Here is a 16,135-nt window from a genome sequence, read left to right as displayed (position 1 = left end):
ACTTGGCACTATCAGCAAATTATAAGAAGAAACAAGTTTCCAAACGAAGGCTGAGAAGTAGTAACATAACAACTTCCATATGTAAAAAGAACAGATCCCAGAATGGGGAAAAGATTTTTGTAAAGGCTACTAAACTCAATTCAATTGAGAAGACAATTTCAGCTCTGCCTTTGAATGGTGTGGCTTTCATAGATAAACTGAACCCCAGGGAAGGAACTGTCAGAACGCAATCAACTTGCCCAAATCCCATTAACTATCATTGGAATCTTCCCATTCTGTCCTTACATGCCACCTAAAATAACTGCCCTTAGCACTACATCAGCCCAAGTTTTGCATCTAACCTGCTCTTTGAGAACAAGGCATTCCAGCCAAGGAGGAGGATAAAGGGGTATCTTGGAAAAACAAAAAAGCGACACAGAAATCCAGTGGAACAACTTCTGCAGCTTCCAGGATCTGTGTGCCTGGGGAAAATTAAAAGTGCACTAATAATGGTATGCAAGATGAATTAGCTAACTTCAGAAATGACTACATGAACATCAAAAACATCTATGCTTGGATTGCACATAAGAACAGCAATTTAATTTCATCAGAAACAGACAGATGCTCAGAGAGAGTGCTGTGGATGGGTATTTCCAAGGACAGCAGCCTTTATATCCACGATGACATAATCCAGGAGTAGTTTAGGTATCCAAGGGAGAGAAGGCCTGTCCACGGCCACTCTTATCCCCCCTCCCCCCAACAGCCAGAACTCCCCTACTACACTCTGATTTTGGAGGCTCAGCTCCATCTAGAACGAGGGGCAAGCCATTGCTCGGCTGCATGGCCACCGAGAGCTGAACCCTGTCCTATTGATTCTGAGTCCAAGAACCAGAGGATCATACCAAGGTCCCATTATCAACACCAGAATCCCCCCACTGCCCCCAGCAACGAGGCCGCTTGTATCATCATTAGGGTCTTTAAAACAAGGAATGTCCATTTATTTAGAGGCTGAAAAAAAGCGGCCTAGAAAAAAAAAATCAATATTCTTTATGGGCTTTCAATCAGAGCAGTTGGAAAGACCCTTTTAAATCCGAGCACAAGGTTGAATCAAGTCTGGGCATCTTTAATCGAACGCTTGTCTTGGGAGGCAAACGCATTTTGTTTTTAAAGAACAAACTGTCAGAACAGTTCTTTGAAATTAATTGAAGGAAAAAAGCAGCATGTGTGGGTAGAGAGGGAGGGCAGTAAGAACTCACCTCCTGAGAAGAAAGTTGTATATGAGAGGAATTAACAATGGCATAAAATATTCTGCTACCCAGTACCCCACAATTTCCTCTTATAGTCTACATGGAAACTTCAACATTCAAATGATAGTTATTGAAAATGTTACGTCAGCAGGAGAATATTCTTACTGTTATCAAGTTTTCCATCTCTTCTCGACCTGTTACATAATTTTAAAGGACCGATCATTTCAGTTTTTAATACTGAGCGTACTTAATCTTAGGATCCCAAGAAACCGCTGCATTGTGTAGTGTTGATGTATTTGTGGTACTTTTGGAAAAGGAACATGTGTTTGTTTTTACCTTGCCATCTGGAACAGTGTCATCAAATATTCCCTCTAAGGATTTCTTTACAGCCTCAGTTCCCTCACCGAACACCTGCGTACACAAAAGTATCATCTTAAGAAGAAATCTGGGCAAAAGGGCAAATGAAGCATGAGAAGGGGGATGAAAACAGGCCTGACTATTAGAAAACATTACAGAAGTTTCAGATACTCTTACATCAAATCCTGAAGTAGGTAAAATAATGTACTAGCTAAAAGACCATGAAAATCATCCCTCTATCTATATCAGATCACTTCCCACGTCTTGGGCAATTTTTTTAAATTGGCTTTAGATCTGGACAATTCATCTAAATTTAAAGAAAATAAACCTGCAAATGCAATGAACCAGATTCATTCACAGTGAAGAATTTCAGCTACAGCATCACATACCTAATCAGAAATTTATCAATAATAATGAGTTTACTTTTTACCTCAGAACCTGAGAACATATGTTTATAATTATATTACCATAACACCAAGGAAAAGTTTCTTATTTAAAAAAATAGAAACTTGTCTATCCTTTGAAATTTAATGAATCCTGCTAACTTAAAGATATGACTAAAATCACATCAGGGTACCAATGCCACTAGGTAGTCAAAACCTAAACACATGGGAAAATTTCATAGGTTTGCTCTCAACCGATTGTGTACGGTCGGTATAATATACATGGTTAAGAAAAAGTCTTTGCTCCAATGCAAATGAGATATATAGAAACATACAATTTTTATCCATTTCAAAGTACTAAATTAACAAGTAACTTTCTATTGGTATACTTACGGCTAAGTAAGAGGTTTTTTTAAACTCTTACTGTAAGAGAGAATAACAAGAATTGTTTGTAAGACATTACATGGTCCTTTGATTAAAAGAAAAAGTTAAAACATTCTCTTGGATTCATTTAAATTCAGGCATATGTTTCAGCAGCAATGGACTGTAACATAAGTGGGCACCCATAAGGTAGAAGCACACAAGTGAACTAAGGCTTTCAATAGAAGAGAAATACAACCCAAACTTCCAGCTGCGAACCCTGACGTGTATTTACAGTGTCCGTCTGAGTCACCTGCAATGCCGAACGATGCACACAAAAGGACACCACCACCTCCTGAAACAAGGGGGGAAATGCTGATTGTTAATGCCACCCTTTTGCAGGTTTAACCAAGAGCATCAAGTCTCGTGCGATTTTTCTGAAGAAATACTGACTTTCCTCCAAACAGTTTCTTCTTCGGATTTACACAGAAGCAAAACCCCAGGTAGCAAACTTGATGATGCTCTACTCTCCCCAAAGACCAGAGAACAAACTGCATGAACGCTCAGCCTCTTCCCATCTGCTCGTCTGGTCCCCTGCAAGTTCCACCAATGGTCCAGACACTCCAGGTGGAAACAATGAGTGTGGTGGTCAGCTAAGGACGTAATACATCAGCTTTCAGGATTAATTTATTTTTTAAATGTCAGTTCTTAAGTAAACTAATGGCTGAACTGGTCGAATAAATGATGAGATCTTTTTTATTGAGTCAGTCAATGGAATTCTCACTTTGCCTACGGGCTCAGAGTGAATAGGTCAAATTGGCAATCCTAGTCATGACCTCAAACTGTTCAGTGCCTCTACGGCTCATGCACTGGACGTTCTCCTTCTCCTGAAAGACAAATACCTATGTTCTTCCAGTTCTTAAAATCTGAAGCGGCTCTGGAGCCACTTGTTTCTCAAAGCCAAAGAAGGTGGATGACAATGACAATGGAGAGTTTCCCAGAAGTAACTCCCGCAGGAAAGTGGACTTAGCTAGTAAAAAAGTCAAAGTAATGAGGCCAGAGCATTTGGTTAACAGAGGCCCAATGATGCAGCACCCTAGGGGGTGCCACTCATGATGCACTGAGGTAGGTCCCCTTCAAGCCCTGGCACCTGGGTAGTAGAAGGGAGTCACAGTGGTGAGTGAGCGCTCTCGGATTCCTGGTTCCTGATGTAAGTAGGCAGAAGAACTGCCCATTTAATGTCAACCCCCAAAAGTCAAGGGCAAAGAAACAATCAGATTCCCCTGGAGGCTGCCTTTGATCCAGTGCCAGAGGCAGCTTAAAAGACTGCTCAGGTGCCCACTTGCCTTCATCATCAGGCCCTGCTTTTCTTCTGAAAACTCAGGAAGAAGTGCACTTTCAGTACCTCTGTAATTACCCAGGGTTTGGAAAGGTTGCAGGTGGGAGACTGGAGCTTGGTGATAGACTAATAGCAGAGTTCAATGTTATGGGTATACGTTATCTATTTAAAGCATCTAGGGGCTTCCCTGGTGGCGCTGTGGTTGAGAGTCCGCCTGCCGATGCAGGGGACATGGGTTCGTGCCCTGGTCCAGGAAGATCCCACATGCCGCAGAGCGGCTGGGCCCGTGAGCCATGGCCGCTGAGCCTGCGCGTCCGGACAGTGAGAGGTCGCGTACCGCAAAAAAAAAAAAAAAAAAAAAAAAAAAAAAAAAAAAAGCATCTAGCACAACTAACTTCTTTGTGTCAGCTAGTTGATGTGATATAACAGTATCAATCAAGGAACAATGCACACACATGCACACCCCAAAGTGAGGTGTCCGTGGGAGCAATCTACGCTTGCTTTCTCATCCACCCTGGAACCTACCTGATTGATGCTTGGGCGTCCCTGCTTCTTTTTGGAGGTAGTGTCCAGACCCCAAAGAGAAGAAAACCTGCTCCTCCTCTTGCTGGCAGATCTGGACATGGCCTGAGTACGTCTTCTGACTCCAGTTTCACCAGTGCGAGCGGCCACCTGAGGAACGGCAAGAGGGGACATCAACAAGAGATGTGTCAAGACCACTCACCTGTTCCCCAAGCCGTCCTGTAAGTCCCACCCTCCAAAAGCCCCTTCCCCCTCATGCCAGCCAACCCTGACCCCACCACCCAAAGCATTTCATCCATGACTTACACATATAGGGGCTTTGAGGGCCCTTCCTAGATTCAAAATATAAACGAAAGGTTGGCAAACTCAATCACTGTCTGAAAACATCAGTAAAAATACGTAAAATAGTAATGGAATGTATGCTAGGTTTCCAAGAATTAGATACCCTTCTGGTCACATCCCTGAACTCCAGCATCAAGTTAAACTAACCATACTTTCTTGAGATTCTCTCCAAATGGTACAGAGTTGTTTCTTCGCTCTAACAAAAAATGATGGCTGAGTGTCAGCAAAAATAGTGAAGACAGCACATTTTGGTTCCTGTGATTCCATATTGAATCTAAATTTACCAATCTCTTCTATTTAGTTGTCTCAGAATTACATGAAATCACTTTCCTTATTAGGCAAGTGATAGCTGTCCCCCAATATCAATGTCCCTTCTGCCTTAGAGAAACCCCAAACATAGCTGACCATCTGGCTGACCGAAGTGAACTTATTTTCCTTGTAGCAGGGCATGGGCTTGTGATGAAGTTCTGGTCAAGGGGAAGTAGAAGGGTTACACTAAGTCCCCTATATATGAACCTTCAAGTTGCAAACTTTCAAAGATGCGAACGTGCATCTGGTTCCAGCGAGGAACCAGGACCTGAGCCATCAACGTCAGGCGTGAGTAAAATTGCAGCTTGCCCTCCATCTCCTGTTGCTGAGGATCCTTCAGCTCTACCATCTCCCACCTCCTCTCCCTCCTCCAGTCGTAACTCTTCTTGCCTGTTCACTCGATGCCAGCCCCTGTATGCCGGCTGTTGGACTGTACTACTATACTTTTCGAGGTACTGTACTGTAAGATTAAAAATGTTTTCTTTATTTTTTGTGTTTGTTTTTTATGCATTATTTGTGTGAAAAGTATTATAAACCTATTACTGTACAGTGCTATACAGCCAATCGTGTTAGTTGGGTACCTAGGCTAACTTCGTTGGACTTCCGAACAAATTGGACTTGCGAATGCACTCTTGGAACAGAAGTCGTTTGTATGTAGGGGACTTACTGTATTTGTAATTTCCAGAAATGGTCCTCGAAAGGAGGGGGTTTTCCATTATCCTTCACTTTCCTCCTCTCCCGAAACATGAAAACTACCACAATTAATTTTTTGCTTATATCCTTCCAGACCTTATTTCCAAGCAAATATCTATATAATCGTTTTACAAAAATGGGAATGTACTGAACGTATTTGGCAATTCTGTCATTTTCACTTAAAATACGGTATGCATCTTTTTATTAAAACAAATTTTAACTTCGGGAAAAAAATTGTATTTTTTTTTTTTAAAAGGAAGCTAAACTCTGTTGAGATATTTGCAAGGTGCCAGCGACCCAGATAAATAGTTCAATATTGCAGAAGGGAACATGCCAAACTAAATCTGCCACTGTGATCGCCACTCAGGCACATGCAAGATCTCTGAGGACTCCACATCGTCTTCCCAGGCAATCCTTCAGGCTTGAGCCTTATACTACAGGTTGTAAGCAAAGTCCCAGGAACTTGAGGGAACTTCTGCCAGGAGGTCTCAATAGGCCACCCATGGGCTCTCCTTTCAAAAGAGGGAGTGTCAGGAGGTACTGCGAGTTAGACTTGAAACTTCCCCGCCTGCTCTTTGTCACTGGAGGTATATATCTTGGAACCTACTTGTCATAGATTCCCACACGGTCAACTCCCAGTGTGACGGCTGCCAACTGGCAGCATTCTCAGGGATGAATACTGTTGGGTAACACAGGGGACCCCCCCCCAGCATTCAGCACGTTGGTTACAAGGCACACCCTTCTGGGGTTTTCAGTATTGACAGGGTCAACACCCTGGAAGCCCCATGAGTAGATTGGCAAAGACCCCCCACATCTATCAAAACCAGGAATCAGAACAGTTTCTCTACGAGGGTATTAGGGGGAAAGTTTTAGTCCCAAACAAAAAAGAGGAGGGAGCTGCGAGGTCTTGTATTTTCTCAGCTTAGCACATAAGAAAACCCAGATCAGGGTATGTGAAAATGTGGTACTCGAGACAATGGTGGGAAAGTGCTCCCAGAAAGAGTTCTAACCCACTATTACACTCAAGGTGTTGTAGGGAACAAAATCAACAAAGGGCACGTGTTTATGTTAAATATGTAAACATTTTCTCTTCTCTATTGTCTTCACTTTCTAAGCTAAAGGTAAACAAAGGTTATAAAAGGAATAAATGATAATGTGCTGACACACATAGATGTTCACCTAACTATGTCAATATCAGTTAAGCTTATCACCACAAAATGATGCTAAGAACCACTGTATAAATGGTATTAGAGCTAAAAATTCTAGAAAAAAAATACATGCAGTCTCATGTTTATACATAGATACATATACACACACATGTAGGCAGACACACACACATACCCAAACACACACACACATCTGTGCCTCAGTATCCATGGGGAATTGGTTCCAGGACCCCCGAAGATACCAAAATCCTCCCCTCCGCAAGTCCCTTATATAAAACGGCACGGCATTTACATATGACCTACATAACAATCTCCTGTGTACTTCAAGTCATCTCTAGGTTACTTATAATACCTAATACTACGTAAATCTATGTAAATAGTTGTAAGGACAATGTAAATATTATGTAAATAGTTGGGCAAATTCAAGATTTGCTCTTTGGAACTTTTTGTAATTTATTTTTTTGAATATTTTCAATCCATGGTTGGTTGAATCCCCAGATGCAGAACCCGTGGAAACAAAGGGTTGACCCTGTGTGTGTGTGTGTGTGTGATAGCACACATCAATATCTGAACTTCTTGTGTCTGCCTGATTGTTTATTTCTTTATTATCATCTCTCCCACAAGAAGATGGGCTCCAATAGGACAAGAACTCTGGAGTCGTTCGCTGCTATAACCCTAATCAGAGGATAGTAACTGACATACGCCAGGCACTCACATTTATTTATTGACTGAATGAATAATTAAACAAACACGGAAAAGCAGAAGCAGATATCCTACATACCACAGTCACAACAATTAAACAGTAACTCTTTCGTGTATAATTTTAGAAAAACACAGTCCAGAAGAGAAAGGCAAGCAACCATAAATACTCTCAGTTACCAGCTGACCAGTTAGTTTAGTCTGTTTAACAAATGGACTGTTTATTTAAGGTTCTTATAGTAACTACTCTAAACTGTTGGGGGCCTTGTAAACTGCAAAAGTTACTGCTGCTCCCAAGACAATAATGACTCAAAATGAGCAAAGGGATTTAGAGGAAGAGGAAAAAAAGCTGGCAAAAGAACTGCTGGACAAGAGCTCAAGAGTTTCTCAATGATCTTGGCCCAGACAATGCCTCTCTTTGTGGCCGGAACCTGATTACTCTATCATTCTGCTCATCTGTGCAAACAAGAACAATGATAACCTTCTTTCAAAGAGTACAGCGGGGACCCTTCAGTTAATTACTAAAAATCACTGAGCATGATGGGAAGCCCTCCTGGTGAACGGTACTTAAAGTGTAGCTCAAATCTCCTCCTCTAGCCCTGTTGCCCTCACACCTCCTCCTCCCATGCTCCCCACTTAATAGAAGGAAGAAAAAAAAAAGTCTGGACAAAGGCTAAATTGAAGAATGTTTCAACCCCAGGAGAAAAAAATTCTCTGGGGTCAAATGACAAGGAAAGAAGGAAAAAATAAGTATCCAATAAATCAGACAGTAAAAATTCCCTGCCCAGGATCTTCTATAGGAGATAGAGCAACAAACAGGAAGAGATACCCAACAGGCTTGCTTAACTTGTTCTGTCTGATTGAAACCTCTCACGGAAAAGAGAAGTTTGCAAGGACATATACACACCCAGAACCATGTCACTGTTGCAGCTAGCAAAAAAAAAAAGAAAAAAAGAAAAAAAAGAACAAAGGAACAGAGAGTGGCACATATGGAATTAAATATTCTCCTTCAAAATCACTGACCAAATAAACCTAAAAGAGTTACTAACACTCCCACCCCCATCTTCTGCTGGTCAGATTTTAATAGCCTGCCCATCAAAAGAAAAGTACATGCAAATCACAGATACTGAGACAGGGGAAATTAGAAGGTCTGGAGATAAATTATGGAAGGGTAATTCAGTGGCTTCTACTTCCCCGTCTCTGAGAGGTTAGCTCCAATGGCTTTGAAGAAAATAATAAAGTCATAGAAGTTTTAGGTAGACAGCAAAATTATTTTCTCCGAAGTCTACCAAGCCCAGGAGAAGGAAAGAGCCTTCTGGATAGCTTGGGATTTAGTATTAATACTGATGCCACATCACGGGCATCAGAAGCTTCCTAAATAAAAATGCTCCCTCGATTTACGACATTCTCAGTGTGGTAAACGAGAATTTGTATCCCAATATTTTTGCAGAGCAGGCAAACTGAGATTTGGCTAAGTTACAAAGTGGTGTCCAGGTCTCACAGAAACAGACCGAGAGCCACAAGCTGAAAACTGCCAGATTTATTCATCACAGCACTTTGATCCATGCCTACTAAAAAAACTTAATAGCTATATGGAGAGGTGGTAGCCAGGGAGACCAAGAGCTGAGCTGTAATTAGTAGAACAAATCGGGATGCCAGTTTTAATAACTCCAGAAATTTGTTTAAGACTTCTTTAAAAATGTAAATCTGCCCCAATTATCTGAATGATGACGCTAATCTATTTATAAAGAATACAAACGGCTCTGACTGAATTACAGCTCTGAATTCAATTGCAGGGTACAGCTGACACGCCAAGAGCAGCACAGCTAAGGTTCTTCAAGGCGGTTTCTGGAACCTAGGACTTAACATTTAATTTCACAGCAAATGTGCTAAGGTGCGGTACATTTTAAGTGGGTGTCGATTTGGATGGGCTAAAACCATGTTACTCGCATAGCAATTTTTGAGAAGAAAGGGGCCCAAAGCACATAAAGCTGTTCGCAATTTAGCATGTACATGAAATTACAGATTGCAAACATACAACTACACAACCTGCCCCTCTGGAGGTCAGATGAAAATTCTCTTCCCCAAGCAACTACGTACGTTGGGCTGATAAACACAGAAGGTCATGGCCTTCTTCAAATGCCTCAGGTATTTATGGTCACCAAAACCATGGTAAAAAATAAAGTGAAAAGGAAGATTTCCAAAGAGATCTATGTTCAATATACGGTGTACGTGTTTTCACGTGGGCAAGTGAGAGAGAGAAAAAACACATTTATGTATGAGAGAACAAGCTTTCCACTTACCATTTCCATGAGGTAAATATAAAAAGTACGTATTGGGGTTAAAAACATGACACTGCCTAAAAATGCCATGAGTTATCCACAGCACCACATGCAAAGATCTCTTAAGGTAATACCTTTCATATTTTCTTTGCACAATAATTAAGGGCCCATCAAGAGAGGCTTAAGTAATAAATGTCAGAATAGATTCAAGTGAAGATTTGCATCCGTGACCAAGGGAGGACATATCAGAAATCCACACAGAGCAGTAAACTAGAAAACGACTTCAGAGACTCTTGTCAAGTCGGGCTCAGGATTAACAGTCAAGATGAATATTTTTCAAAAATACATCAGCTTCTACTCACCAGCGCATGAAAAGATGATACAGAAAAGATTCCAAGGCGGCCCATTGCCACTTTCGTTGGACGGCTTGCAAAGGCAAGTAGCCTTTTAGGGTTGGGCAGCTCCCCACCTTGGAGGCTGGCTAAGTAACAGCGGTAGCGAAACAGGTCCATTTGGAACTGTTCAAGATTCTGCTCCCAAACAAAGATCTACAGTGGGGAAAATATGGGAAAAGAGTGGGGAGAGAGAGGGAAAACAAAGGTTAATTTTATCCCACACAAATGTACAAATTTCTGTTATAAAAGTATTAATTGTAGTCCTAAGGGGTAAATACCAGGTACCCTAAATTTCTTAGGTAATAGGTCAAGTATTATTGTTTCCATAGCTTACATGCTTTTCTGCAAACATCTATAGACATAAATTCAGTATGATAAATAGAAGAGATATCCTTAGTTGCTCTCTTCCCTCCCATCATAGATTTCACATTTGCGGCCATGATAGGTCCATCAGCTCCAGGCTCTGGACCACAAACCCAAGGGAGAAGACGTAAAAAAATGGAGGATTTCCAGCGCTGGAGAATTATACGACTTACCAAGAGGTGGCTTTTCATAGGAAGACAGAGAAGAAGAAAAGCGAGGTGATTTCAAAATCAGAGGCAAATAGGCCAAGAGCTTTTGGGAAGAGGTGGGTGGTAGAGAGTACAGGGTGGGACAGTGGAAAACTAGATGGCGTAGACCCAGACTCTGGAATACATAGTTCCAACCAGAGGATATATCCAAGGTATTTCCACATTTTTCAAAATGGCAAAATAATACCTACCTCCTGAGGCTGATGTGATGGTTGAATAAGACAATGCAAGAATAAGAGTGGGACCAGGGTCTGGCTTATAGTGGAGGCTCAGAGAGGTTAGCTGTGATGTGGACGTTGATTAATGGTTGATATCTACCTTTTTACTTCAACTTAAAATACAGTGTTACTGTAAACACATATCCACAGCACTATTCACAACAGTCAAATAATGGAAACAGCCCAAACGTCTATCAACAGATGAACGGGTACACAAATTGTGGTGTATACATACAATGGAATAAGATTCAGCCATAAAAGGAATGAAGAATACATACTGAAATGAGGATCTATCTCCAAAACATTACTCTAACTAAAAGGTGTCAGACACAAAACGTCACATATTATGCAAGTGCATTTGTACGCAACATCCGAAATTGGTAAATCCACAGAGACAGAATGCCGGGGCAGAGGGGGACAACCGCTTAAAAGGTACGGGTTTCCTTCTGAGGTAGATGACAATGTTTTGCAACCAGACAGAGGTCGTGGTTACTCAACCTTGTAAATGTACTAAATGCCACTGAACTGTACGCTTTAAAGTGGTTAATTTTGTGTTATGTAAATTTGACCTCTGTTTAAAAGAAATACAGTACCGGGTCATAGAGGGAAAGAATAGACAGAAACATGGAAGATCACATGCTGGTCAATTATTTAAATAGTATTTATTCACATAATTATTTCCCAACATATTAGGCAAAGTTTCAAAGTGTTACTGGGTGGCTATCACTGACTTCTAAACAACTAAATTGAAGGCAAAAATGTCCTCTCTTATCTCACGAAATCTTTCCTTTTCAGCATGAAATATGCTTGTGCACAAATACAGCAATTTATACATGTATTTTTAAAACACACTCTACCTTTCCCCTAAATTTAGAAGTCTAAATTTATTGAGGAGTCAGGAATAAATCCCCATCACAGTTAAGCACCAAGTTAACCTGATAACGTGGGGAATGAAATTGCAGACTTTCCAACAGATCCCCAAGAACAGCATGCCACTGGTAGGAGCAGGTGGGCTCTGCTATTAGATTTCTGTCTTTCATTCAATTTAATATTGTTCCCTTTAGTTCATAACAATCAACTGTGAACAATGGGTGAGGAAAACTGACAGTCACAATAAAGAATTTAGCAGTCAGGATGACAGGCTGACAGTGAGATAACCAATACTGTTTCTCGATTCCAAGGCAGCAGAAAAACTTTCGAGACCTAAGGATTTTGCCCACGTCTAAACACGGAAGAACAATTACCTGATCTAATATAGTTTTCTTCTTCTTTGAATCAGTGACTGAAGACAGCTGCATTTCGCCCATTTTCTTCATCTTTTCATCCATATCAATCTTCTGTTCCAGTTTTTTGATTTCCGACTTCAGCAGTTGGAGCGTGTCTTCTTTGTGATGGTGCCTTGCGACAGCGGCTGCACAGGCAGAATGGATGGCAGTGATCCAGTTCTCCAGCTCCGTCTGGCTGGTGGTCTGTGATGGGGGAGATGGGGACCAAGAAGAAACAGCCACCTCTTAGGTTATCATAGACAAACCAGTGCATTTCCAGACAAGCCATGGCTGGGAGTCAAGGAGGCAGGTCTAGACAGCCCATGAGGAAGGCTAACCTTTCTGAACTCCTCCTTCAGAGAACACCTAAAAGAAGTTAGTCTTAGGTCAGACACCAAGCCCCCCACCCCACCCCCAGCCCCCAACGGCTGACGGGAATGAGGCCACCATGTCTGCTCACCCAATGTACTTACTGAACTCACTTGTTGCAGTGGACCGAACATTTGTGTCCCCCACTCCCCAATTCAAACATTGAAATCATAACCCCCAGTGTGATGGTATTAGGAGGTGGGGACTTTGGGAGGTAATTAGGTCATAAGGGTGGAGCCTTCATACAGGGGATTAGTGCCGTTCTAAGAAAGAGGCCAAAGAGCTAGCTAGCTCCCTTCTACCGTGTGAGGACACAACAAGGAGACAGCCATCTATGAATCACAGAATGGGCCTGACCAGAACCCAACCATGCTTCCACCCTGATCTCAGACTTCCAGCCTCCAGAATGTTTCTAAGCCACCCAGGCTACGGTAGTTTGCACTAAAATACTTGTATATGTGATAATCCTATACAGACAGCTTAGTTTCCAGTTAAGTGGGTTGCTGTGAAGCAAAGGTCAGTTTCCAGACAGGACTGGTCAGTTCCATGGTGAGAGTGTGGCTGAGGGATATTATTGGCCAAGGAAGATGCAACAAACCTTTCCCCAGTGAACCACAGTGACCCCAATCCACAGGTCCCCTGCCAGAGCCAAGCAGCCATGACAAAACTAGGGCTGGGAAGGTAGTTCAAGGAATGAGAAGCAATACTGTCTTGGGGAAGTGTCTAGGAATAGCAACCACTCAGCAGGATCCCAGCCACTAAGAATGACCAGGTCAAAGGGGATTTAAAGACAACGCTGGGTAACACCCACCAATGGGCAGGTAACCTCAAAGTGGGCTTGCTTGTGACTCACAGTGTTCTGAAAGGCAAAAGCTGGGGGAATAGCTCATGTGGAACAATGTGCCATGATTAATTCTTTAGGAACTCAATCAATGAGTATTGCCTCAAACCTAGAGAAGTTTAGTAAATGCTCAGAAGTTAGCTCATCTGAACAAAGGGTCTATTTGGCTACTTCAATATTAAAGTAGCTGACGGCATCATTTTTCACGCACAAAACACTGTGTTGGTTTTTTTTTTCCCTCTGATGCATCTTCTTAGTTTCCTGACTCATTTGAGCCATGGTTTGCAAACAAAATTCTATTAAGAGGACCCCACCCACATGACTGAAATGTAAGTGAAGGCACCACTGCAGGTGTCTATGTTATTTCTGAATCTCATCATATTCCACAAAAGAAACTGCATCAAATGTTACAAATGGTGTCTGCCAGCAGAGACACCACACACTGGACAAACCTAGACAATCTGTCAGTTGTTATGTTTACGACAAAATATTTGCCTGTATCTAAAGAAAACTTCAATAGCTAGAAATTCTCCTAAAGAAACAACAGAAGTACCACCTGATAAAGCAAATGGAATCATTTTGTGAGGACTGCGTGGGAAAAGAAGAAGAGAAAAAGACAATGGAAGTCAAAGGTAAACACTTGTAGGTAGAGAAAGTTAGGAAAAAAGGCAATGTGTGTATATGAGATTCATCTTTTTTTCCACTACACACCTAGGACTTAATCATCTTATAATTGGAAGCTTAGCACTGACTAAGCTTAGAACTGACTACCTTTATCCATTTCACCCCCCATTCCCTCCTTTAATTCTTTGAGAGTTAAAAACGCCACTTCGAATTCTTAATATTTAATCTCCTCTTGGAAAGTAACTACGTTACATTTTGTCTTTGTGTATCACTTTAAAGTTATTCAAGAAAAACCCAGAGTTTAAGATCCCCCAACATATAAAACCACCGTGCTTCCTCCTGCCTGGTGCAACTAAAACGTTTGCTGTCTCTCCGTGCCTCCGCGTCAGTGGGTATTTTCCCAGATGGGGTTATTCACCACCCCCTTCCCCCCACTTTCTAAAATTTATTAGAGAAGGAATCAGTTCAGATGGGAAAACGATCAAGTAAGGATTCTTTTCTGAAAGAAAAACTTCCAAGAAGAAAACACCAAGTGCTGGTGAAAATATGGAGCAACCAGAGTTCTTATGAGCTGCTGGAGAGTAAACTGGTCTAACTGGTTTGGAAAACTATTTGGTACTACCTCCTAAAGTGGAATATAGGCACACCTTGTGACCCCCGAAATGCACTCGTGGGTCTATTCTCAACAGAAATGCATTCCTGTGCTCACGAAAATATATGTCCCAAAATGCTCACAGCAGTACAACTTGCAATGGACAAAACTAGAAACTATCCCAACACCTGTCTACAGGAGAATGAGTGAATAATGTGTAGAACCACACAGTGCCATACTACACAGCAACGAGGATGAAAGACCAGTAACTACCCACTACAACATGGATAAATCTCACACACGTAACATCGAGGAAAAGAAGCCAGACACGGAAGAGTACAGACTATAAGACTCTATTTATATAAAGTACAAACACAGGCAAAAACTAACATACACTGTTAGAAGTCAGAAGAGTTGTTTGATGGGAATTGTGGGCAGAGGGGGAGCATCTGGAAGGAGGCACAGGGAGGTCTCCGGGGTGCTGGCCACATTCTGCTTCTGGATCTGGGTGCTGGTTATGTTGAGTGTTATGTCACGGGTGTGCCCAGCTTGTGAAACATCATCAAGATGTGTACTTTTCTGTGTATATGGTATCCTTTAATAGACAGTTTTTAAAAGATCCTTCCAAGATATATTACCCTAATATTTAAGCATAATTTTTCTATAACTATCTTAAAAAATATTACCCTTCAGAGTCTATGTTTCAGGAAAAATTGTCACTGCAAGGTTGTAATGGAAGTTCCCAACAGCATGACCTTTTCCAGCATCACTTCTTTGTCCTCTAAAGTGCCTGGCAGCATCTGATAAACAGCTAGTCCCCTGAGCCAAAATATGCTTTTCCCCTTTGTATGCACAGCTCCATGGAAACAAGGAGCTTTTAGATGTGAAGGGAGCTGGTGTTTTCACCCGTGTGAAAAGGATATTGGGGGGTGTTTCAGATGGAATCCATGCAGAGGTAGCATGTCACTAATGAGGAGAGGATGGGTCTCCAGTAAAAACAGCTGGTGCATCAGTGCTCAGTGAGAGGTCAGTATGTATTCCCCCAAGACGATCCTCACTCATCTCTGCCTCCCCTCCCCTCCCCCACCCCCAGCCCAGGGGAAGAAAAGTAAATACCTACAACCCTGACATAATATCTGAGGAATAGTTAGAAAGAGCTTAAAACTCCTGATACAAACTCTGCTAAATACAAGTTACAAACGTAACATTTTAAATAAATATATTCATCTAGAAGGGGTCCAGGTGACGATTTTACAGATGAAGAAACTAAAGCCAGTAAAATTAGAGATGACACAGTCATTTATTATAAACCCTGATCTCCGTCAATCCTATTCTTTAAAAAATTTTTTTTTAATATGCTACACACACCACTCCAGAGCCCCGCCCCCCAGCTCTCACCAATTGCTCTAAAAACCTAGCTGTGGGGCTTTTAGTGTTGCCCACTCCTTTCGAGCTCTCCCTAGGGACACAGAGGGATGGAGTTTTCCTGGTCCCTGTGAAGTTAGGTGTGGCTATGCCACTTGGCTGGGGCCAATGAATCTGAGTAGAAGCACCATGTGTTACTAGTTAACAAAAGCCTGA

The 16,135-nt window shown here is 41.8% G+C and overlaps 1 protein-coding gene across 1 annotated transcript in view; it reads right to left on the bottom strand.

Annotated features, from left to right (window-relative positions):
* The window catches only part of TIAM1 (TIAM Rac1 associated GEF 1), a 146,418-nt gene that overhangs the window by 86,180 nt on the left and 44,103 nt on the right, over positions 1-16,135 (bottom strand). Inside the window, exons 5-9 of the mRNA XM_060010397.1 lie at positions 12,108-12,332; positions 10,041-10,226; positions 4,191-4,337; positions 2,640-2,681; positions 1,563-1,637 (exon numbers count right to left, since the gene is read on the bottom strand). Coding sequence (XP_059866380.1) covers positions 1,563-1,637; positions 2,640-2,681; positions 4,191-4,337; positions 10,041-10,226; positions 12,108-12,332 — 675 coding nt within the window. The remainder of the gene's footprint in view (positions 1-1,562; positions 1,638-2,639; positions 2,682-4,190; positions 4,338-10,040; positions 10,227-12,107; positions 12,333-16,135) is intronic.

This window comes from Delphinus delphis, chromosome 4, assembly GCF_949987515.2.
Source record: "Delphinus delphis chromosome 4, mDelDel1.2, whole genome shotgun sequence".
Lineage (NCBI taxonomy): Eukaryota > Metazoa > Chordata > Mammalia > Artiodactyla > Delphinidae > Delphinus > Delphinus delphis.
This window is presented reverse-complemented; position numbering and strand designations above follow the sequence as displayed.